The sequence below is a fragment of the Stenella coeruleoalba genome (genome assembly GCF_951394435.1).
Source record: "Stenella coeruleoalba genome assembly, chromosome: 16".
Taxonomy (NCBI): Eukaryota; Metazoa; Chordata; class Mammalia; order Artiodactyla; family Delphinidae; genus Stenella; species Stenella coeruleoalba.
This window is the reverse complement of record NC_137162.1, coordinates 40,574,919-40,601,302: the sequence shown is the minus strand read 5'-3', so window position 1 is coordinate 40,601,302 and position 26,384 is coordinate 40,574,919. Positions and strand designations below refer to the sequence as shown.

The 26,384-nt window shown below is 40.9% G+C and overlaps 2 protein-coding genes across 14 annotated transcripts in view; one reads left to right on the top strand and one right to left on the bottom strand.

Moving 5' to 3' along the window:
* The window catches only part of LOC307174951 (uncharacterized protein), a 592,470-nt gene that overhangs the window by 296,346 nt on the left and 269,740 nt on the right, over window positions 1-26,384 (bottom strand). The window lies entirely within an intron of this gene.
* Window positions 21,003-24,818, top strand: MBL2 (mannose binding lectin 2). The gene is given in 5 exon segments (XM_079900008.1): window positions 21,003-21,521; window positions 21,918-22,034; window positions 23,415-23,483; window positions 24,263-24,276; window positions 24,280-24,818. Coding segments are annotated over 5 exon segments (741 nt in total). The 5' UTR covers window positions 21,003-21,337; the 3' UTR covers window positions 24,637-24,818.

Here is a 26,384-nt window from a genome sequence, read left to right as displayed (position 1 = left end):
ATCAGGCTTTTTTTTTTTTTACTTTTTTATTGGAGTATAATTGCTTTACAATGGTGTGTTAGTTTCTGCTTTATAACAAAGTGAATCAGTTACACATATATCCCCTTATCTCCTCCCTCTTGCGTCTTCCTCCCACCCTCCCTATCCCACCCCTCTAAGTGGTCACAAAGCACGGAGCTGATCTCCCTGTGCTATGCGACTGCTTCCCACTAGCTATCTATTTTACATTTGGTAGTGTACATATGTCCATGCCACTCTCTCACTTTGTCCCAGGTTACCATCCCCCTCCCTGTGTCCTCAAGCCCTTTCTCTAGTAGGTCTGCGTCTTTTTTTTTTTTGCGGTACGCGTGCCTCTCACTGTTGTGGCCTCTCCCGTTACGGAGCACAGGCTCCGGACTCGCAGGCTCAGCGGCCATGGCTCACGGGCCCAGCTGCTCCACGGCATGTGGGATCTTCCCAGACCGGGGCACGAACCTGTGTCCCCTGCATCGGCAGGCGGACTCTCAACCACTGCACCACCAGGGAAGCCCACATGACTCTTTTTGAATTATGGTTTTCTCAAGGTCTATGCCCAGTAGTGGGATTGCTGGGTCGTATGGGAGTTCAATTTTTAGTTTTTCTAAGGAACCTCCATACTGTTCTCCATAATGGCTGTTATCAATTTACATTCCCACCAACAGTGTATGAGGGTTCTGTTTTCTCCACACCCTCTCCAGCATGTATTGTTTGTAGATTTTTTGATGATGGCCATTCTAACCGGTATGCAATGATATTTCATTGTAGTTTTGATTTGTATTTCTCTAATGATTAATGATGTTGAACATTCTTTCATGTGTTTGTTGGCAATCTGTATATCTTCTTTGGAGAAATGTCTATTTAGGTCTTCTGCCAAATTTTGGATTGGGTTGTTTGTTTTTCTGATATTAAGCTGCAGGAGCTGCTTGTAAATTTTGGAGATTAATCCTTTGTCAGTTGCTTCATTTGCAAATATTTTCTCCCATTCTGAGGTTTGTCTTTTCGTCTTGCTTATGGTTTCCTTTGCTGTGCAAAAGCTTTAAAGTTTCATTAGGCCTCATTTGTTTATTTTTGTTTTTATTTCCATTTCTCTAGGAGGTGGGTCAAAAAGTATCTTGCTGTGATTTATGTCATAGAGTGTTCTGCCTATGTTTTCCTCTAAGAGTGTGAGAGTGTCTGGCCTTACATTTAGGTCTTTAATCCATTTTGAGTTTGTTTTTGTGTACGGTGTTAGGGAGTTTTCTAATATCATTCTTTTACATGTAGCTGTCCAGTTTTCCCAGCACCACTAATTGAAGAGGCTTTTTCTCCATTGTACATTCTTGCCTCCTTTATCAAAGATAAGGTGACCATATGTGCGTGGGTTTATCTCTAGGCTTTCTATACTGTTCCATTGATCTACATTTCTGATTTTGTGCAAGTACCATACTGCCTTGATTACTGTAGCTTTATAGTATAGTCTGAAGTCTGGGAGCCTGATTCCTCAGGCTCCGTTTTTCTCTCTCAAAATTGCTTTGGCTATTCGGGGTCTTTTGTGTTTCCATACAAATTGTGAAAATTTTTGTTCTAGTTCTGTGAAAAATGCCAGTGGTAGTTTCATAAGGATTGCATTGAATCTGTAGATTGCTTTGGGTAGTATAGTCATTTTCACAATGTTGATTCTTCCAATCCAAGAACATGGTATATCTCTCCATCTATTTGTATCATCTTTAATTTCTTTCATCAGTGTCTTATAATTTTCTGTATACAGGTCTTTTGTCTCCTTAGGTAGGCTTATTCCTAGGTATTTTATTCTTTTTGTTGCAGTAGTTAATGGGGGTGTTTTCTTAATTTCACTTTCAGATTTTTCATCATTAGTGTATAGGAATGCCAGAGATTTCTGTGCATTAATTTTGTGTCCTGCAACTTTACCAAATTCATTGATTAGCTCTGGTAGTTTTCTGGTAGCATCTTTAGGATTCTCTATGTATAGTATCATGTCACCTGCAAACAGTGACAGCTTTACTTCTTCTTTTCTGATTTGGATTCCTTTTATTTCTTCTTCTTCTCTGACTGCTGTGGCTAAAACTTCCAAAACTATGTTGAATGATAGCGGTAAGAGTGGGCAACCTTGTCTTGTTCCTGATCTTAGTGGAAATGGTTTCAGTTTTTCACCATTGAGGACGATGTTGGCTATGGGTTTGTTATATATGGCCTTTATTATGTTGAGGTAAGTTCCCTCTGTGCCTACTTTCTGGAGTAAATCGGTGTTGAATTTTGTCGAAAGCTTTCTTTGCATCTATTGAGATGATCATATGGTTTTTCTCCTTCAATTTGTTAATATGGTGTATCACATTGATTGATTTGCGTATATTGAACAATCCTTGCATTCCTGGGATAAACCCCACTTGATCATGGTGTATAATCCTTTTAATGTGCTGTTGGATTCTGTTTGCTAGTAATTTGTTGAGAATTTTTGCATCTATGTTCATCAGTGATATTGGTCTGTAGTTTTCTTTTTCTTTTTTTTTTTTTTTGTTTTTTTGTGGTACGCGGGCCTCTCACTCTTGTGGCCTCTCCCGTTGCGGAGCACAGGCTCCGGACGCACAGGCTCAGTGGCCATAGCTCCCGGGCCAAGCAACTCCGCGGCATGTGGGATCCTCCCGGACCGGGGCACGAACCCGTGTCCCCTGCATCGGCAAGCGGACTCTCAACCACTGCGCCACCAGGGAAGCCCCTGTAGTTTTCTTTTTTTGTGACATCTTTGTATGGTTTTGGTTTCAAGGTGATGGTGGCCTCACAGAATGAGTTTGGGAGTGTTCCTCCCTCTGCTATATTTTGGAAGAGTTTGAGAAGGATAGGTGTTAGTTCTTCTCTAAATGTTTGATAATATTTGCCTGTGAAGCCATCTGGTCCTGGGCTTTTGTTTGTTGGAAGATTTTTATTTAGAGTTTCAATTTCAGTACTTGTGATTGGTCTGTTAATATTTCTTCCTGGTTCAGTCTCAAAAGGTTGTGCATTTCTAAGAATTTGTCCATTTCTTCCAGGTTGTCCATTTTATTGGCATAGAGTTGCTTGTAGTAATCTCTCATGATCTTTTGTATTTCTGCAGTGTCAGTTTTTACTTCCCCTTTTTCTTTCTAATTCTATTGATTTGAGTCTCCTCCCTTTTTTCTTGATGAGTCTGGCTAATGGTTTATCTATTTTGTTTATCTTCTCAAAGAACCAGCTTTTAGTTTTATTGATCTTTGCTATAGTTTCCTTCATTTTTTTTTTCATTTATTTCTGATCTGATCTTTATGATTTCTTTCCTTTTGCTAACTTTGGGGTTTTTTTGTTCTTCTTCCTCTAATTGCTTTAGGTGTAAATTAGGTTGTTTATTTGAGATGTTTCTTGTTTCTTAAAGTAGGATTATATTGGTACAAATTTCTCTCTTAGAACTGTTTTTGCTGCATCCCATAGGTTTTGGATCATCGTGTTTTCATTGTCATTTGTCTCTAGATATTTTTTGATTTCCTCTTTGATTTCTTCAGTGATCACCTGGTTATTAAGTAGTGTACTGTTTAGCCTCCATGTGTTTGTATTTTTTACAGATCTTTTCCTGTAATTGATATCCAGTCTCATAGCGTTGTGGTCAGAAAAGATACTCGATATGATTTCAATTTTCCTAAATTTACCAAGGCTTGATTTGTGACCCAAGATATGATCCTAGAGAATGTTCCATGAGCACTTGAGAAGAAAGTGCATTCTGTTGTTTGTGGATGGAATGTCCTATAAATATTAATTAAGTCCACCTTGTTTAATGTATCATTTAAAGCTTTTGTTTCCTTATTTATTTTCATTTTGGATGATCTGTCCATTGGTGACAGTAGGGTATGAAAGTCCCCTATTATGATTGTGTTACTGTCAATTTCCCCTTTTATGGCTGTTAGCATTTGCTAGCATTTGCCTTATGTATTGAGGGGCTCCTATTCTGGGTGCATAAATATTTACAATTGTTATATCTTCTTCTTGGATTGATCTCTTGATTGTTATGTAGTGTCCTTCTTTGTCTCTTGTAATAGTCTTTATTTTAAGGTCTATTTTATCTGATATGACTATTGCTACTCCAGCTTTCTTTTGATTTCCATTTGCATAGAATATCTTTTTCCATCCTCTCACTTTCAGTCTGTATGTGTCCGTAGGTCTGAAGTGGGTCTCTTGTAGATAGCATATATACAGGTCTTGTTTTTATATCCATTCAGCCAGTCTGTCTTTTGGTGGGAGCATTTAATCCATTTACATTTAAGGTAATTATTGATATGTATGTTCCTATTCCCATTTTCTCAATTGTTTTCAGTTTGTTATTGTAGGTCTTTTCCTTCTTTTGTGTTTCCTGCCTAGAGAAGTTCCTTTAGCATTTGTTTTTTGTTTGTTTTGTTTTGTTTTTTTTTTTTTTTGCAGTACGCGGGCCTCTCACTGTTGTGGCCTCCCCCGTTGCAGTCCGGACGCGCAGGCTCAGCAGCCATGGTTCACAGGCCCAGCCACTCTGCGGCATGTGGGATCCTCCCAGACCAGGGCACGAACCCGTGTTCCCTGCATCGGCAGGCAGACTCTCAACCACTGCGCCGCCAGGGAAGCCCTAGCATTTGTTTTAAAGCTGGTTTGTTTGTGCTGAATTATCTTAGCTTTTGCTTCTCTGTAAAGATTTTAATTTCTCTGTCAAATCTGAATGAGACCCTTGCTGGATAGAGTAATCTTGGTTGTAGGTTTTTCCCTTTCATCACTTTAAATATGTCCTTTCACTCCCTTCTGGCTTGCAGAGTTTCTGCTGAAAGATCAGCTGTTAACCTTATGGGGATCCCTTGTATGCTATTTGTTGTTTTTCCCTTGGTGTTTTTAATATGTTTTCTTTGTATTTAATTTTTGATAGTTTGATTAATATGTGTCTTGGCATGTTTCTCCTTGGATTTATCCTGTATGGGACTCTCTGTGCTTCCTGGACTTGGTTAACTATTTCCTTTCCCATATTAGGGAAGTTTTCAACTGTAATCTCTTAAAATATTGTCTCAGTCCCTTTCTTTTTCTCTTCTTCTTCTGGGACCCCTATAATTCGAATGTTGGCGCATTTAATATTATCCCCAAGGTCTCTGAGACTGTCTTCCATTCTTTTCATTCTTTTTTCTTTCTTCTGCTCTGCAGTAGTTATTTCCACTATTTTATCTTCCAGGTCACTCATCCGTTCTTCTGCCTCAGTTATTCTGCTACTGATCCTTCTAGAGAATTTTTAATTTCATTTATTGTGTTGTTCATGATTATTTGTTTGCCCTTTAGTTCTTCTAGGTCCTTGTTGAACGTTTCTTGTATTTTCTCCATTCTATTTCCAAGATTTTGGATCATCTTTACTATCATTATTCTGAATTTTTTGTCAGGTAGACTGCCTAGTTTCTCTTCATTTGTTAGGTCTGGTGGGTTTTTATCTTGCTCCTTCATCTGCTGTGTGTTTCTCTGTCTTTTCATTTTGCTTAACTTACTGTTTTTGGGGTTTCCTTTTTGCAGGCTGCTGGTTTGTAGTTCCCGTTGTTTTAGTGTCTGCCCCCAGTGGCTAAGGTTGGTTCAGTGGGTTGTGTAGGCTTCCTGGTGGAGGGTACTATTGCCTGTGTTCTGGTGGATGAAGCTGGATCTTGTCTTTCTGGTGTGCAGGTCCATGTCCGGTGGTGTGTTTTGGGGTGTCTGTGACCTTATTATGATTTTAGGCAGCCTCTCTGCTAATGGGTGGGGTTGTGTTCCTGTCTTGCTAGTTGTTTGGCATAGGGTGTCCAGCACTGTAGCTTGCTGGTTGTTGAGTGGAGTTGGGTCTTGGCGTAGAGATGGAGATATCTGGGTGATTTTTGCCGTTTGATATTACTTGGAGCTGGGAGCTCTCTTGTGGACCAGTGTCCTGAAGTTGGCTCTCCCGCCTCAGAGGCACAGCCCTGATGTCTGGCTGGAGCACCAAGAGCCTGTCATCCACATGGCTCAGAATAAAAGGGAGAAAAGAAGAAAGAAAGAGAGAAAGAAAAAGATAAAATAAAATAAGATAAAATTAAAAAGTTATTAAAATAAAAAACAAAAAATAATTCTTTAAAATTTTTTTTAAGTAATTTAAAAAAAAAGAAAGAACATCCAAAAGAAAAAACAAATTCACCAATAATAACAAGCACTGAAAACTATACTAATACAAAACAAAACAAAAAAACCAGACAGACAGAACCCTAGGACAAATGGTAAAAGCGAAGCTATACAGACAAAAATCACAGACAGAAGCATACGCATATACACTCACAAAAAGAGAAAAAGGGAAACAAATATATATATCGTTGCTCCCAAAGTCCACCTCCTCATTTTGGGATGATTCGTTGTTCAGGTATTCCACAGATGCAGGGTACATCAAGGTGACTGTAGAGATTTAAGCCGCTGCTCCTGAGGCTGCTGGGAGAGATTTCTCTTTCTGTTCTTTGTTCGCACAGCTCCTGGGATTCAGCTTTGGATTTGGCCTTGCCTCTGACTGTAGGTCACCTGAGGGCGTCTGTTCTTCGCTCAGACAGGACGGGGTTAAAGGAGCCGCTGATTCGGGGGCTCTGGCGCACTCAAGCCGGCAGGGAGGGATGGGTACGGATGTGGAGTGAGCCTGCGGCAGCAGAGGCCAGCGTGACGTTGCACCTGCCTGAGGCGCGCCGTGCGTTCTCCCGGGGAAGTTGTCCCTGGATCACTGGACCCTGGCAGTGGCGGGCTGCACAGGCTCCCGGGAGGGGAGGTGTGGATACTGACCTGTGCGCACACACAGTTTTCTTGGTGGCAGCAGCAGCAGCCTTAGCATCTCATGCCTGTCTCTGGGGTCCGCGCTGATAGCCGCGGCTCGCGCCCGTCTCTGGGGCTCCTTTAAGCGGCGATCTTAATCCCCTCCCCTTGCGCACCAGGTAACAAAGAGGCAAGAAAAGTCTCTTGCCTATTCGGCTGTTCCAGACCTTTTCCCGGACTCCCTCCTGGCTAGCCGTGGCGCACTCTATGAAGCTTAATTAAGTTTTTACTTTCCATGGCAAGGGTCAATTCAGAGTTGCTTAGAAGTGATAGGAAACAGTAATACTTCTGGAAATAACTGTACCAATTTGTTCACTCTCATTCAAAGACCAACTTGGATTCTAATAAATTAAATCACTAACATCATGATTCATTTGTGTGATCCACATTCTGCTTAAATTTGTCTCCATAAAATAGCTTACCACACACCAAGTGTCTTTAGAGCCCCACACATGCTATAGGCAACAGTATGTGATTTCCATATAAAGTCAATAAATTTGAGAATTTTTGCTCTGACTTGGAGAATAGTCTGTACAGTTACAATAACTTTAACTTTCAACAAGACTTTAACTGTGAGAAGTGCAGTATTTTGCTGCTGAAATTCATATTTCATCAAATATAATTCACATCAAAATGCTCTGTCCCTACAAAATGCCTTTGGCTCACAGCTCAGAGGACTGAGCATCCCTATCTCCCCATGGGATAATGACAAAGATATTCAATCTCTCACTTTAGGTTCCTGAACAGAAAACGATAAGCCCTAACTTACTCTCAAAATCAAGGAAGTGATGAAAAATAGCTACTCCATGCCATATGTCTTATATTTTAAAAGATATGAAAGCACTGTGGGCTGAACCAATGCACTTTTCTCTAGCCAGAGTAAGAGTCATGGAATAATTAATGCATTAATTATTGAGTAATGCATTCAAAGAAAAGAGTTTAAAGTGATAACCAGAGCTTTCTTTTGACCCATACAATCATACACTTCTTTGTCAGAGATTTTTAAAAAGTAATTATAGCTAATGACTATCATGATAAGAATTTGCCAAAACCATCATTATGAGAGTAGTTTGCACTTACCCTTTCCCCTTGCGACTGTAGGAGAGCAAAATTTGCCACCCGAAAATGTGTCTCTTTGGCATGTGGATTATTTTACGCTGAAAACAATCAGGCCCAAAAGGCTCAGGAAGAATATTTGAAATTCCCCCTAACTACCTAAAAGTAGTTAGATAGAGTGCCTGTCCCCAGAGCTGCCACCAGCGATATCTGCAGAGACTATGGACTAGGTATGTAGGGGAACCTGGCAGGGCCTAGAGATCAGAGTTCACTCTGTGACCCATTTTCTCTGCAGGGCCCAGACACATTTGTTTAGTAAACATTTGCTTTTTCATCTCCATGTGAATTACCTTCCTCCCCTTTGAAGTCCCCAACCACTACCCCCCAACAGTCTCTTTTATCTTTAGCTGAAGATGGTATTCAAGGTGAGGGCTTGGGCCATTTTGGTGAGTTACTCAGTTTTCCTGGGTCTCATATGTATACATGTTGCTCAACTCTTGTTTAATTTTCTCCTGTTAATGTGTGTGATAGCAATTTAATTCTAAGACCAGAAAGAAGAATCTAGAAGGGTAGAAGAAAGCTTTTTCATCCCCAACACTACCATCATTTGCAAACAAAGAAAACTAAATATGAGCATCTATTGGGCATCTATTATATACCAGACATTTTGGTATATCTATATATCTCACTTAATATAAAACGTAATTACTTCCATTTAACAATGAGGAAACTGACATTCAGAGAAGTCAAGTAGCTACATCAAGATAGCACAGCCAGAAAATGAGTCAGATTTGAAGTCAAGCTCTGTTTGATGCCAAGATTTTTTTAAATTAATTAATTAATTTGTTTTTATTTTGGGGGGCTCTGTTGGGTCTTTGTTGGGGCTTTCTCTAGTTGCGGCGAGAGGGGGCTACTCTTCGTTGCAGTGTGCGGGCTTCTCATTGTCGTGGCTTCTCTTGTTGCAGAGCACAGGCTCTAGGCACAAGGGATTCAGTAGTTGTGGCTCACTGGCTTAGTTGTTCTGCGGCATGTGGGATCTTCCTGGGCTAGGGATCGAACCCCTGGTCCCCTGCATTGGCAGGTGGATTTTTAACCACTACGCCAACAGGGAAGCCCAATGCCAAGATTTTTTTTTAAATCTCACAGTTTCCCAATATCCAGGAAATCCCAGTATTCATGGGGAATAAGAAGAGCATTCAAAGTCCTAGATCTGGGCTTCCCTGGTGGCACAGCGGTTGAGAGTCCGCCTGCCGATGCAGGGGACACGGGTTCGTGCCCCGGTCCGGGAAGATCCCACGTGCCGTGGAGCGGCTGGGCTCATGAGCCATGGCCGCTGAGCCTGCGCATCCGGAGCCTGTGCCTCCACAACGGGAGAGGCCACAACAGTGAGAGGCCTGCGTACTGCAAAAAAAAAAAAAAGTCCTAGATCCTCCCTTTCCCAAATTCCAATCATTTTTTGCACCATAAGCTCCTTAGCTCTAGTTGCTAGAAAAAAAATCTTAAGGAATTTCAAGTTAACCCATATGTCTCAAACATTAACTTCTCTCTATTGTGTTTATATTGACAAGAAACAAAACATTCCTGATTAAAAAATATCTTAAGAAAACATTCAAAATATTTTCAGCTAATACCAGGATTTTCTCAAGGGCCTCCTAACACATATATTTCAGTTAATTAGGACTTCAGTCCAATCAATTCTGCTCGAGACTAAAATTTCTAAGACACTTATTTCTTCTGTGACTTAGATGTTCTAAGGCCTTCAATAGTTACCTGTGGTTTAGAATAAAATCCAAACTGCTTAACTAAGCATTTGAGGGGTTAAAGAGAAAAATCACAGGCCCAGAATGGTGTCACTTGGGCTAAAGCTCAAGATACCAAACCAAGATTTAATACCTGACCTACTTGCAGTTTCAGCCTTCACCAGAAATACAATCTTAATCAACTAGGCTGGAGTTTTCCTGGTTAGCACCTATGAGGTAATCTTCCATGTGGGCCCTCTCCATCCCCCAGAGGAAGAAGAGATAATCTGTATGATAAAACCCTTTCCAGTTCCCTTCCCTCCACAAAAAAGAAGGTGTCTAGGCCTAAAAATAGCCCTTTCTTTCCTTTTGCTAATAGCTCCCTTGCCCCACACTTCTACCTATAAAAACCTTCCATTTTGTACAACCCCTTCTAGTTGATAGATCAGATGCTACCCAATTCATGAATCACCTAATAAAGCCAATTAGATCTTGAAATGTACTCAGGTGAATTTTGTTTTTTAATAGAGGCCATCCCCAAACGAACTTATACTTAGCAGGCAGCTACTGCTATTCTCCACTTTACGAAACTTCGTTTCTAATCAGTCTCTTTTATCAACTTATCAGAACAGTCACTTGCTCACTCTTCTCTGCTCCTTTGTTTAAGAAATTCCCAAGTATAGAATAAGCTTCCCTACCCTGTGTGTATGTTCAGATGCTCCCATATTTGTAAAGCTGGTCTTTTTTGAAGGCTTTATCATGTTAGCTCTCAATAGTCACCATGTACTCTAATATCCTACAGTTTTCACTCTTTTCTTACTCATTTGTAGAGCATATTTTTATGTGCACGCACGTTTGTCCCCATTATACTATGTGTCCTTTTAGGGCAAAGATCTAATTCTATTTAATATAGCAATATATTTATTAAGCATCTACAGTTTAATAAGTAGGCGCTGTTTAGGGAACCTCACGTTCCAATTTAAAACATATTACCTGACAAAGGGCCCAAAGAAGGTGATCACAAAGTATTTGTAAAAGAAGAAGAAGAAAAAAAGGAAACTATATTTTCAAAGGTACATTATGGTTCAAGCACTTTAGTAGATATTTTCATATACTTTATCTGTATTAGTTTTGATCTTTATTAAATCTCTTTTCCTATAAAGAAAGCCAATACCTGACTGAACGTGACAAGGCAGATATATTCTCTATTTATACATTCTCTGCACAAAGGTAGGAAAAAAGATAAAAAGGAAAGGTTGATTTTCTTTCTCTCATATGAAACTATATTGTGATCACCCAGTAGTGTTGTGTTGTGTGCACAGAGACCTCTCTAGAAATTTTATTTGTTGAGATAATCGCCCTCATCTGTTACTAGATGATGCTCCTTTATAATTTTGATAAGGTAGCTTTCCAAAACAATGCAAAAAGAATTGTGAATTACTTTTGTCATGTGGCTTTCAAAATGGTTATTTGTTCCTAGTTTGTCAAGTGTTTTTTATCATGAAATGGTGTTGAATTTTATCAAACGCATTTTTCGCATGTGGTTTTGTCCTTTACTGTATTAGTCCTTTGTACTGTATTGATAGATTTTCATATGCTGAACCAGCCTTACATTCCTGCAATAAATCCCACTTCATCATGGTGCATAATCTTCTTTATATGTTGCTGAATTTCTGTTGAGATTTTTGTGTCTACATTCATAAAGGATATTTGTCTAAACTTTGATGTCTTTGTGTGATTTTAGTAGTAGGATGATTCTGCCCTCATAGAATCTGTTGGGAAGAATTCCCTCCTCCCATTTGTGAAGTTTTGGAGGAGTTGGTGAAGAATTGATTAATTCTTCTTTAAGTGTTTGGTAAAATTCACCACTGACGATTTCAGGAGATGGACATTTCTTTATGGAAAGTTTGTTTATTACTAAATCAATCACTTTACTTGTTATAGGTCAATTCAGATTTTCTATTTCTTCTTGAGTCAGTTTTAGTACTTGGTGTCTTTCTAGGATTTTTTTTTTTTCTATTTAATCTAAATTTCCTAATTTGTTGACATACTTTCTCACACTACCCCAAAAATTCTTTTTTATTTCTTAAAGTTTAGATCTAATGCCTTGTCTTTTATCCCTGATTTTTGTACTTTGAGTTTTTTCTCTTTTTTTGTTCAGTCTAGCTAAAGGTTTGTCAATTTTGTTGATTTTTTTCAAAGAACTAAATTTTGTTTGGATGATTTTCTCTATGTTCTATTTCATTTACTTTATTTTCTATTATTCATTCTTCTCTATTATTATTCTCTATTCTTTATTATTTTTTCCTTCTGTTTACTTTGGTTGTTTTTTCCTTCTTTCTCTAGTTTCCTAAGGTGGATGTTTAGATTATTGGTTTTAGATCTTTCCCTTTTTTAAAAAACAAAGCTATAGATATTCTTCTAAGCAATATTTTAGCTGTAATTCATAAAGTTTGGTATGTTGTATTAATATTTTCACTCATATCAATGTTAAGAAAATTTTTCTTGAGATGCTACTTTACATCCTCTAGAATGACTATAATAAAAAAAGATATGCATTAACAATTATTGCTAAGGATGTGGAGAAATTGGAACCCTCATGTCTTGCTAACAGAAATGTAGAACTGTACAGTCACTTTGGAAAACAATTTGGCAGTTCCTCAAAAAGTTAAACATAGAATTACCATGTGATCCAGCAATTCAACTCCTAGGTACATAGCCAAGAGTATTGGAAACATAAGTCCACACAAACGTGTGTACACAAATGTTCACTGTACCATTAATCATAATACCCCAATAGTGGAAACCATCCAAAAATCTATCAACTGGTGAATTGTTGGGAGTAGTCAGAGAAATCTTCATTCAGAATGAGATAGTTAATCAAGTCTTGAAGGATAACTAGTGTTTGGTTTGGAAGAATGAAAGGATGAATGTATCCTAGGCAAGGGGATGATGTGAGTAGAGGTACCACTATGAGTATCCATTGTGAGTCTGGAAGTTGTAGGGTCATGAGGTTACAAGTAACGAACACCTAATCTAAATTAACAGAAGTAAAAATGGAATTTATAGTCCACACAACTAAATACACACAACTGAAACATCTCCTGATATTCCTCCCAATCATTCCAAACTGTAAGTTCCAAAGTGTCAAAGGCAAATGCAGTTTTTATTTACATGGAGTCAAGATATTGGTATATGGTCAGAACTGTATCTCTTTCTATCTCTGAGCTCTTAATCTTTCCACATATTGACATCATTCTCAAATAGGCTTTTTCTAAGCAGCAGAAAGGATAGCTATTACCAGTCCAAGCCCGTCCTTTCCTTAGACTCCTTTCCTGGGTCCATGTAGCAAATCTTAGCAAATCCATGTAGCAAAGACTCGTCAACTTTTCCTGAGTGACTCACCCATCACTGAAACAATCATGGTGATCTAAAGGCTATAATATATGAGCTGAACACAAATATAACTCCACTTCTCATGCAGCAAAGGAGAAGCAGCCCAGTTGAACCATACGGAAAGGATTCATCAGAGAAAAGAGAATTTCATTTACTAGAAGTGGAAGGGAAGAGATCCTGGGGAAATAAAAACATCCAGTGCTCAGTACATAGAAGTCTGAATGGTCTGTCCTGCCGGAATGAATATTTTCAGTTTGTTTTGGAGTCACAAGCAATAAAGGAGGAAAGTTAATTCAGACTAGATTGTGGAAGATCTTGAAAACAAGCATGTTTTTATTTTACACTGCTTTTTAAAGGAGTAATGATGCTGTTAAAGTCATATATTAAGGAGATTCATCCAGCAGTGGAATAGATAGCAATGAGTGAGGGAAGACAAGCAGATGTCTTGGGTTACTTCGAACATCTAGGGTTGAGGTGACAGTGCTTATGGCTGTGAAAATAAAACTGAGAAAGAATATATGAGATGGTGCAAAAGAAAAACCGACATGACTTTTTGAAGTCTGGGTGAAAGACAGAGAGAGAGATAAGAAAAAATACTGGCAGGGAGACGTTAAGGAAAACACTAGATTGAACTGTGGGTTATAGAGTAAGGAATGTTTAACTTTTTTTACTTTTTATTTGACTCAAATCTGAATACAATGCTACAAAACTAAAGATCACTGTGGATGCATATGTAATTTTTATTTTTTTTATATTCCCAGTGAATATCTCTAGGATATCGTTGCTATATCCAACAATTCCCATATACACAGCTTCACAAACTCCTGCCTTTTTTTAATCTGTGAATTTTTCTAACTTTGTAAATTCAATGCATTATACCAGACTAAGACATAAGAAATCTGGGAGGTTGGACAATATTAGTTATATCAGAAAATAACTTAAAACTCTAAGGGGCAAATGTCAAAAGCCCTTGCTTATGTTGAATGTGGATTTCTAAATTTACAAAAAAGAGAAGAGTCTTGAGAAGACGAATTTTACACACATATATTATATATGATACATATTTATCGATACTTGTAACACAGAAGTCGTGTGTAGTAAAAGACATAAGAGACAGACAAGAGATGAGGCCTTTGGCTCTCAGAAGAAGGTGTATAACAACAAAGCCCCCTACTTAAAAATGTTACGTAGTATCTGGAACAGGGAAGTTATGTTGTTCTCCCTTGTCTCTCAGTTCCTATCCCAGGGCCTGACACAGAGCAGCTTCTAGGAAGTAATGTACAGAATGAGTGAACAGGTAGGTATGGGGATGTGTGATGTCTCAGTGTAGCCCTTGGCACACTACAATTCTGAGTTTGGTCACTAGATGGCAGGGCTGACCAGTAATTTCTCTTTGGGACCTTAGAGGAGGATGATCCTCTGGGAACCTGTCCCTCACAGTGGTCCCTTGGAAGCCACACAAAGCAGCCTGAAGGACAGAATCCCCCTCACACCATCCCATCTCTCTTTAAATAGGGGAGTCAACTGGGGAGCCCGGTGTTCCTGGGTCAGTCTAACCTGGTTACTCTGGGCCTCCCATGAGTCTGTTCCCTCACCGATTGCAGGAAGCTCTCATTCCAGGTCCTTTTTCTCTGTCAGGGGAGTTATTTTCTCAAGGGCTAGGGGTCTCATATGCATAAAACACTCTGGCCTTCCCTCCAACATATTTCTGGTTTTTAAGTATTTTTTCTTATGCCCATGTAACAGCTTGAGGACTGAGACTTACAAGGTGAGAGCATTTGCCTAAGTCACAACGCTCAGGTCAGAATGGAGTAGAATCAGGTGTGTGTACGTCCCCTTCCGTGACCTCCCTCCTGCCTTGGGGGGTTGGGGACTAGGCACACAAAGGAAAGTGGAGGAGGGGCAGCTGGCATCTAGCTCAGCCATTCCTGGCAAGAACTAGCCTTTCCTTGGCCCTTCTAACAGAGCACATCTTCCTCAACCCCCTCTCCCTCCCATTTTACTGCCCAGCTACTTTCCTCCTCCAGGACTTTCCTATCCAGGACAGTCTCACCTCTTTACCCAACTTCCCATTCCAGAGAAGCGATCATGGGAATTGGTTGGGTTCCCCTGACCTAAGAGGGCTGTTAGTCAGCTTGGGCTGCCTCAGCAAGATATCACTGAATGGGTACCTTAAGCAACAGATATTTATTTTGTCACAGTTCTGGATGTTAGAAGCCCAAGATAAAGATGTAAGCAGAGATGGTTTCTGATGGTTCCTACAAGGCTATAGGTGGCCTGTTGCCTGCTTTCTGTGTCCTCTCATGGGCTTTTCTGTGTGAGTGCACAGAGAGATGCAGCTTCAGAACCCAGAAGCAGCGAGACCCACACCTCTACCCTCCTTGGCTCTCAGGCTCTCCCATGAGTCTTGGCTGGAGGAATCCCTGATGCCACATATGTTGATAAAGGGCCCACTCAGGGCATTTGTGGACTCCCTGTGTACACTGACATGGACATGCAGATACACCTACCGTGCCAGTTACCAAAGGACTCTTGGCTACAGATTTACTCTTCCATATATGCTCTGTGATAAGCCACAAAATTCCTTTAAGCATTTCTCCTTTAAAGTGAGCATGATCAGGAATGTAAATTAAGAAACTAAAAATAGAACTATCATATGACCCAGCAACCCCACTCCTGTGCATATATCTGGAGAAAACCATAATTAGAGAAGATGCATGCACCCCAATGTTCATTGCAGCTCTATTTACAATAGCCAAGACATGGAAGCAACCTAAATGTCCACGACAGAGGAATGGATAAAGAAGATGTGGTACATATATACAATAGAATATTATTCAGCCATAAAAAAGAATGAAATAATGCCATTTGCAGCAACATTGATGGACACAGAGATTATCAGTAAGTGAAGTAAGTCAGACAGAGAAAGACAAATATATGATATCACTCATAGGTGGAATCTAATTTTTTTTAATGATAGAAATGAACTTATTTACAAAACATAAACAGACTTACAGATATAGAAAACAAACCTATGGTTACCAAAGGGGAAACGTGGAGGGGAGAGATAAACCAGGAGCTTGGGAAGAACATACACACACTACTATATAAAAGATAGACAACCAACAAGGACCTACTGTATATCACAGAGAACTCTACTCAATATCTGGTGATAACCTATATGAGAAAAGAAACTGAAAAAGAATGAATATTTGTATATGTATAACTGAATCACTTTGCTGTACACCTGAAACTAATACAACATTGTAAATCAACTATAACCCAATAAAATAAAAAAATAAAATAGAATAAAGTGAGCAGGATAAGCTTTCACCATAGAGGGCACTAGAGAGAAGCTGAGAGAAAAAGGGACCCTCAGTTTCTCGATGCAGCTTGACTTGAGAATATCCTGGGAGCTCCATCCTTGCCAAGGCCCCAACGCACAGTCTCTCCTTGAGTCAATGAGCTTGACCACAATCTTCCTACAGCCCTCTTGGCAGGGAATCCTGGGCCTCAGGCTTTTTTGCCTGCACAACTGTCCTGATTTCCCGTTTATCACCCTCCCCCAGGTGTGTCTCCCCAAATCCTCCTGAAGCAAAGGCTCTTGGATGAGGACCAGCACCTTCTAGGCCTGCTACACCTGCGCCCCACTCCCCCTGCTAAAATTTGAGGCTCAGCCAGAATATGTGGTCTGCCTAAACTCGGAGTCATGAGCCCAAACCAAGCCTTCAGGTTCCAAATCTCAAACTACCTCTCAGCTGAGGTTGCCCAAGAACACTGCTTCCTACGGGAAGAAGGCTATTGTAACACCATCCTGGAGGCAATGAAGGCCTTGTCTTAAGCAGGATGGTATGATAAGCTGCATGCCGTGCACTCTGAGTGTGGATCGGAAGACGGTATATCACGGCATAGCCAAGGCAGTGTTGTCCTGGTCCACAGATGAAGAAACAGGATCTGAAGGAGACAGAACTTGGCCAAAGTCACACGGCCAGGAAGTGGCAGAGCTGGGATTCCATCCCATTAAAGGAAAGTGATGTAGAGTGGCAGGCAGTCCTCCTACAGGTCAGACAGGCAGCACTGTTGTCTGGTGGAGGTGTGCTGGGAAGGGCCTAAGGTCCAGAACAAATGCGTACAGCAGCCTTATTAGGTGGAGTGCAGACTGGGTAATCAGGGGCTGATGCATGTGGAAAGGGGTTATCTCATGATAGGAAAGGCCTGCTGCAGACTGTGGAGGATGGGAAGAGATTCAGTTGCATCCAGAGCAGCGGCTCAACTTTCAGATTGACTCTCCACCCAGATGTCCACCCCTTCCCAGCTCAGTTCCAGGAAGCTTCCTGACCTCTGGACTAAGTGTTCAATACAAACAAGCACAGTGATCAAAGCCAGAACTTCCAGTGTGACCTGGAGTCAGCTATCTCATTTTACCTCCTCCACTTTGGAGTAGGAACAAGGGGAAAGTCTGGATGCTGAAGAGTAGGGGAGAGAGATATGCAAGTTTCCAGCAGACTTTTTTAGGCCCTGGATGTCCTAGTCTCTGTCCTTTGCTTTAGGCACGTGGCTCTGTACCATCCTGCAGTTTTTTTCAGGCCCAGGGGATGGGTCAGCAGGAAGTAAGGAAACCAGACCTTCCACAAGCCAAGGACCATCTAGTTGGAAAGGACGTGGAAGGTAATCTCATCCATATTCCTTCTGGTGTTTGGAGGCCTCTACCACACCCTCACCACATGGCTCTGCAACCTGTCTGAAGCTCCTGTGACAGGTTCCCTCACCACCCTAAGCTAAAAAGGCATCTGATGACAGCTCTGTTAGAAATGTTGTCCAGAATTGAATACATTTTGCTTCACAAAGTTATTGTTCCAGCCCTTCTTGATCACCAGCACCTGATTCAAGCCATTTACTCACAAGATACCCATTACACCTCCTACAATAAGTTAACTGGCACCCAGATATTCAAGTCAGAAACTTGTATGCCCAAATTCCTTTTTTCTGCTCACCATTTCACACCCAACCAACTCCCAAGTTCTATCTGTTATACCTTGTAGATGTTTCTCAAATGTATCTGGCTTCTTGATCCAGCTGCCATTACCCTGATTCTGGCCACCATCATCTGCCGTTTAGACGATAGTAAGTACTTCCCTGCAGGTCAGCTTTTTTCCAGTCTTGCTCCCTTCCAACCTTGCTCCACATTTTAGTCAAAACAAGCTTTGAAAAATTCAAATGTGATCATTCCTCTTCTATTGGAATTCCTCTAATGATCCTTGGGAGGAGGTCCAAAGTCTTACACAGTTTATAAGTCATATCATCAATAGGCTTATGCCTTATCTCTCACCATTTGGATCTCACACTGTTAAGACCAACCAGACTGAACAGTACTATCCTTGGGAACCTGGCCTACTTTTTCTCACTTTCAAGCCATTGTACAGACTATTTCCATTGTAAAACTTGGACAAAGCACTGAAGGAAGCAGGGATAATCTTTAGATCACCCACAGCTTCCTTGAGACTCCCTTTGGAAACTTTTTCATGTGAAATAATTTTAATCTCACAGACAAGGTGAAAAAAATAGTAAAGAAAGGTGTCATGTCCTCTTCATCCATCATTCACCAATGGTAGGATCTAGCGTACCAGAGTGCAAGTGTCAAAACCAGGAAGCTGACATTGGAACAATACAACAATAAGATATGGATGTTATTTGAATTGAACTATTTTTTACCTGCATTTTTTTTCTTGGTGTATAGTTCTATGAAATGTTATCGCAATCACAGGTTTGTGCAATCACCACAATTAAGGCACAGAACTATTCCATCACCCACAATGAAACTTTCTTGTGCTATACCTTTATACCTTCCCTGAAGCCCTATTCCCTGCCAACTGCTGATATGCTCCCCATTATTCAATTTTGTCATTTCGAGAATATTATATCAAAAGAATAATACAGTTTGTAAACTCTTGATATTATATTTATTTTACTTAACATAATGTCCTTGAAATTCATCCAAGTTATTGTATTAATTAAGAGCCTGTTCCTTTTTTTCCTGTGAGTTTTCCATGGTTTATTTATCCATTCACTTGGTGAAGGACAATTGGGTTATTTCCAGTTTTTTTTTCTGCTAGTAAAAATGAAGCTTCCAAAATGTGGTATTTACATATAATGGAATATTATTTAAACTTAAAAAGGAAGGAAATTCTGATACCTGCCGCAACATGGATGAACCTTGAAGACATTATGCTAAGCGAAATAAGCCTGTCACAAAAAGACAAACCCTATATTATACCACTTATCTAAGACACCTAGAGGAGTCAGATTCATAGAGACAAAAAGTAGAACAGTGGTTACCAAGGATCGGGGGTGGGGCTGGGGGTTGGAAATGGGGAGTTATTATTTAATGGGTACAGAGTTTCGGTTTGGGATGATGAAAATATTCTGGAGATGGGTAGTGGTGAAGGTTGCACAACAATGTGAATGTACTTAATGTGGCCAAATTGTATACCTACTAATGGTCAAAATGGTAAATTTTATGTTCTTCATATTTTACCACAATAAAAAGTAGAAAAGTAAAGTAAATAGATAGAATATAACATCATGGAGTATAAGTAATATGAAAGAAAATAAAGCAAGTTAAGAGGACAGAGAGTGGGACCACTTAGATAAAGTGATCAACACAGATTTCTCTGAGACAGGAATGTCTCAATAGAAGAGAAACAGCCAGCCAGTGACATGATGGAGGGGACATTCAGGCTGGGAGAAAACCAAGTGTAAAGCCTGAGGCAGGAGTGGTCTTGGTATGTGGAAGGCAGCAAGGGGTGTGCCGTGCTTTCGTGGATGAGCGTGTGTGCACGCCTGCGTGTCTGCGTGCACGGTTAGTGTGCCCAAGCACGTGAACACATTCACAGGCGCCTCTGCGTTTCTCATTGCAGACAAGAATCTCGACACGATTAACCATGTGAGCCTGCTCATGCTGACTCAGCAATGAGGACTGCCCAAATGATGGCGATTTAAAGGAAGAACTGTGCAGTATTAAAGAAAACAGCCACCCAGCACTGCACCAGAAGCCCCTGGGAAATGCTCCTAAGCAGAGTTTAGTGCAGTTCTAAGAAGACTTATTAATCTGGGGTTGAAGGTCAGGCCCATACTGTCCTTGTTTACAAGCCTGATTGGACCTTGCGTTACTGAGTCCAGCCTCCTCCCTCCACCTAAGGCACCTGCCGGCACCCTGCTGGAGGGCCAGTTTCCTCATGACTGTATCCCTGCTTTGCAGAAGCCGTGGTAAGTCCTTTCTGGTGAATGGATCTGGGGTCCTGGATCAAATGTCTAGGGATTTGACTTGATCTTGGAGGCCTAGAAAAGACTTTCTAGGGTGTGTGGGGAGATGGCAGGGAGAAGCCATGCTGGAGGTATCTCTTTCTCTGCTTACCCTGGGGTATCTGTGACTTTCCCGGATTCACCTGACCATTTGCAAATGAGACTGTGCCTTTGTTTTCAAAGGGAGCCGAGAAGGATTAGACCCTTGATGCTGGGCTGCTGAGGTTTCCTGGGGGAGAGACAGCTGGAAGAGGACTTTGAAGGACATAAAATGTCAGGCTTGAGAAATGAGTAGGGTATTCAAGGAAGGTGTTCTAATTGCCAGTGGTTTTGACTCACAGGACACACAGAATACCTGCCAGGAAGTAGAGAGGGATCTGGCACCCTGCCTGGGTCAAGATAGTGAGAAATTTCCAGAGAAAATTCTCTCCCTGGCAAGTCTCTCTTACAGTGGGAAATAAAACATCAAGAGGAAACAAACTCAACTTAACTCTGGCCAGGTTAGTAACTAGCAGTGACTCTTCCTCTCTAGATCATCAGCCTGCAGCTTAGTGAGTGCCACTGAGTAGATGTTGGTTAATCGGCACTGAGGGCAATGGACTGTCCAGGTATAAGGATGGGATGCAGGTGGCAGATGGGCCCAAATGTGAAAGGTGAGACAGAGAGAGCTGGGTCTCCATTCACGTTCACTCCCCAAGTCAGCAGGCATGAGTGAGCTGGCAATGTTATGCCTATCTGCTCTCACAAAGGACACAGAGAGCACACTCCTAGCCTTTTAGCAGTAACACTAGAGGCCAGGCACTGGTAACCCCTTCTCCCCGACAATGCAAGTTGAAGTAGTAATACAACGTCACAGGAGGATTTACTTTTCCAAATCTCCAATCTGGAGGGCAGGAATGGGTCATCCATTTCTATATCACCTGTGCCCAGTATAGGTTATAGGAAAAAGGGCAGGTTCAGTAAATATGTGTTGATTAACTGAACAGGATGAGATAATCTTCCTTGATTTTTCCCACACCAAGGTGAGGACCATGTCACTGTTTCCATCACTCCCTCTGCTTCTCCTGATTGTGGTGACAGCATTGTGTACAGAAACAGAAAACTGTGAGAATGTACAAAAGACCTGCCCTGTGATTGCCTGTGGTTCTCCAGGAATCAACGGTCTCCCAGGCAAAGATAGACATTATGGTGCGAAGGGAGAAAAGGGAGAACCAGGTACAGTTTGGGCTGTTCTATCTCTGTGACTCTTTATCTTCCAAAGGAAACTGCCTGGAGATGTGAGGAGGATAATGTCATATTCATGTAGCTTGTATTTCTCTCAACTACAAATTATAATTCAAAAGAGAGATACAGCTCTGACTCTGGCATCCCAAACTTCCACACAGGAACTGGTGACACGTGGTGGTCCTGCCGGCTCAGGAAGTTGACCCTCAAGGCAGACCATCCCATGGGACACAGGAGGCTTTCCTTCTATGGTCATTAGAAAGAGCGGTTCAGAATGTGAGCCCTGGATCAGTGTCTCCCTCCTCCTGGGAGGGGATTGGGCATCATGCTTTTGGAGAAATAGAGCAGGAACGCAAATACTGTCATGTTTCCTTGGTCCTCCAACAGGTCAAGGACTCAGAGGCTTTCAGGGCCCTCCCAGAAAGGTAGGGCCTCAAGGAATGCCAGGGCCACCTGGGTTACCAGGACAAGTGGGCCAAAAAGGAGACCCTGGAGATGATTTGGGTAAGGAATTTACTTCAGCAAGGTCTAGGCTGAAGGCCCCCAGCGTCTGGCAACTCTGAGTACCATGTGGGAGATGCCCCTTCTCCTGCTGCTTCCTGGGAAGATGCCCAACTCTGCTTCCTGACCCAGCAGCCTCTAGCTTCCCTAGGTTACTTAGAGCCTCAAGGGGTTCCTATTAATGCCTGAATACAGACTCATAAACCCTTCAGAGCCAAACCCTCATCAGGTGCCTCCTGGAGGAGCTAAGCCTAGGCTCTCCTTCAGCTGAAACAATTCAATGTGAGGCTCTGGTCCAAAAGGGATAAAGTAGGTTATCTATGTGTTGGGCTTGTTATGCCTATTTTCACAACAATGGTAGATACATGGTATGCCAGTTATCTCTTATCTCATGAGAAACAAACAAAACACAGCCATTTATTTAAATCACGAATCTATGAATCAAGTGATTTCTTTGCTGGTCTCAGCTGGACTCACTCATGTGTCTGTGGTCAACTGATGGCCAATGGTCTCACTTACATGTCTGGCTGTTGTTTGGCCATCAGCTGGAGTGATGAGCGTAGCTGAGCCAGATCTCATCCTCCAATTGACTCACCTGGGCTTATTCACATAGAGATGATTACAGGATTTCCAAAAGAAGAAAGAACAGAAGCCTTAAGGCCTCCTGAAGGCTTAGGACACATACATTATTGCTTCTGCCATATTCCATTGGTCAAAACAAGTTACAAGGCCCTCTCATATTCAAGGAGTGGGGAAATAAACTCCATTTCTTAATGAGAGAAGCTGTACCACACTGAGGTCATTTTTGCCATCTACTACACATAGCTTGCCTCATGCCCTCCCCTCTTGGATAATGGGCAACTCACAAAAATCCTGGTTTACTGATTAACTGAACAAAATCAGGGAAAAACAAAACAAAAAGCAACAACAACAAAACTTCCCCAAAGACAAAACCCTGCAATCTTTATAGTCAATATTCACCAACTCATAATAATTCCTCAAGTATTTTATTCCACAAGTTTACCCATGATAGAGCTATTTGTTTGGGGAAAAAACCAATTAGTGAATAGCTTGGCGCGTGGAGTGCTATAATACTCGGTCAACGGGGAGTGTATGTATGTGCGTGTGGGTGTGTATGCATGTACAGAGTGTCTTTACATACATTCAACAGATGAGTGATGTTTTGGGCTGGATGGAAACAGAGATACTTTTCCTTCTTTATGCTTAAAATATTTTTCCTTTTTCTTCAAAGAGCAAATATCAGTATAAAAGAAACTTTTATCTTGATTTTTTTTTTTTTTTAGTTTGAAAAGGTACCCTACCCCCTTGTAGTTCTTAGATGCCTTTTCAACAATGCTCTTTCACCTTGTTTTAATTTTCTAGGTAACTATATTAGTCAGGCTACTTCAGAAAGAGCAGCTCTGCGATCAGAACTGGACCAGCTCAAAAAATGTAAGCCTTCTCTCTTACTTTTCAGGCAGCTTGAAGTTTGGGAAAGTGGAAAGCAACAAATATTTATTGAATACATGTAATTTTCTAGTACCTGGATAGGTGTTTTTCATATTCTGACCTCATGAAATCCTCACAACAACCTTTTGGTAGAAACGGAAGCAAAGGAAAATTACATAATTTGCTCAAATGCACAGAGCTAATAAGTGGCAGAGACAGTTTATAAATTGAAGTCAGTCTGATACCAGAGACCCTGATCCTTTATCTTTACTATCAGTGTACATATGTGTCACTGAAAATGGGACCTATGCCTCTTTCCCTTTGTTATGCTGTTGCTGAGAACTGGCAATGAGGCTAACCTGTTTCCTGGCCTAGGACAAATATTCTCAGACATTTAAATTTATTTTTAAGTTAATATTGGGGTAAAACTTAGAATTCCAATTATATGTATTCTAGAACTCTGGTCCAAAAAGCCAAAGGCCTTTGTTCCATTCTGTTTCTTCAGATTAGGGCTGCTAGATTTCACAAAGAAAAATATAGGACACCCAGTTAAACTTGAATTTCAGGTAAACAACAACTAATTTTTTTTTAGTATAAGTATGTCCTAAAAATTGCATGTGAGACACTTATACTAAAAAATTTTCATTGTTTATCTATAATTCAAATATAACTGGACATATTGTATTTTATGTGGCAACGCTACTGTTGAAGGCTTTGTCCAGAAAAATATCTTGAGCTGGACTTAGAGACAAGCCAGTGTCACCTATATTTTCCCATTTTAGGGCTGATCTTCTCTTAGGGCAAAAAAGTTGGCAAAAAGTTTTATTTTACCAATGGTGAAAAGATGACCTTTGATGAAGTGAAGACTCTGTGTGCCCAGTTCCAGGCCTCTGTGGCCATTCCTACTAATGCTGAAGAAAACAAGGCCATCCAGGATACAGCCAGTGGAGGGGCCTTCCTGGGCATCACATATGAGGAGACTGATGGCCAGTCTGTGGATCTGACAGGAAAGAGGGTGACCTACCAAAACTGGCATGATGGTAAGCCCAATAACGCTGGTTCTGAGGAACATTGTGTGACACTCCTGGTGGACGGCACATGGAATGACATCACCTGTTCTGCCTCCTTTTTGGCTGTCTGCAAATACTCTGCCTGAGGGAGCGTGACCCTCAGGCCCTCCTGTCCCTTTGCTCATCTCACAGGTTGACAGTCTGGTTTGAAAGATAAATCTATATCAATTTCCCATACCCAGTATTGAGTTGCCCCTTTGAGGGGAATCAGAGACAATGAGAAGAATGGACTGAGAATGATGAGATGTGGGAGTGAAAAGTGAGAAGAGACTGATAGTGGCCTAAGAGTTTCTGGTTCAGACTCAATCACTAATAATAATCACTAACAACAATAACTACAAAATAATAATAGTAATAATAGCAGCAGCAGTACTAGTAGTACTAAGAACAAATTTTTAAATGTTTACTATGAGTTAGGCCCTACATTATGTGTAGTACATTAACTATCTAATTTAATTAGGCTGCTAATTTTTGTTTGAGTAGTGTTATCTAAGGTACAAAACTAAAATGGATTTATTTTTCCCTTTACTCTAAACACTTGTGTTCTGTTGAGCCTTTCTTTCTCTTTGGGTCGAGAGCTCCCCTAAATGACATCTTCCCAGCCTAATTCCATAGCTTTTCTGCCAGTCTCAGGTATTAATAGGATCGATCCCTGATCAGGGAACTAGATCCCACATGCCGCAACTAAGAGTTTGCATGCCACAACTAAAGATCCCGCATGCTGCAACTAAAGATCCCGCATGCTGCAACTAAGGATCCCACGTGCTGCAACTAAAAAAAAAAAAAAGAGATTCCCGTATGCCACAACAAAGATTCCTCACACAGCAACGAAGATCCCGTGTGTTGCACCTAAGACCTGTCTCAGCCAAATAAATAAATCAATAAAATAAATATTAAAAAAAAAAAAGAGAATACGTCTGAGAGGACCCCTAGTCCTACCTTCTCTCTGCCTGCTGCCTGACTCTTTCTTTACTATGTTTACAGGAAAGATAGCATTTAGATAATATAAAAAATATGTTCAGACTTCTTGTTTCAGCTCCAACATGTGATGGATTTGAAAGTCAAACCCCCCATTCTCACAACAGCAAAAAAAAGCTAAACAAACTTAAAATAAATGACTTTTCTTAGACCCTTCAGAGAATTGAGTTCACAAGGCAAACTGCCTAAGGATGAAGTCCCTATCCCCCTGTAGTAATTCAAGACTGAAAAATTTATTTTAATTTTTCCTGATGATCCCATTTTTCATTTTCTGATTCTGCTCAGGCTGAGCCAGAAGGCTGTCACTGACATCTTGTGGAGCCTGAGCCCTTCTTCAGCAGCCCAGCCTAGACCACCTGCCCTTTAAGTGGATGTGACTCCTCCAGCCCCTGTAAGTCAGGACTGGTGACACTCCAAACCGCCCCCCCCCACCCCCACTCCACAATTCCATGCTTTGAGGGGTTGGAATGACTTATAAAAAGGTCACAAGCCACATCCGTGAATATGAAAGAACTCCACATAGAAGCAGTAACTAGAGGCAGAAGCATACAAAAAACAGAAAAGAAAAACCCTCTCAAACCCATTTTCACCATGGTGACACTCAATCAGTGACAGTGCTTAGGCCACACTGAATTTAAACACATTTGGGGAAATTTTCCCATTTTTCGGTCATTTTTATCAGAGTTCCTATTTCTCAGGGACAAATCAGCTTCAAATACTGCCTTTTCTCTCAGCGAGTGGCTTTTGAGATGCTGTAACATTTGAGAAAAGTTAACATGTTAGGTCCTGAGATCCTAGCCTTTGTTTTCCTGTGACCACACCCTCCCTGTATAACCCTTCACCCATATTTGAAATC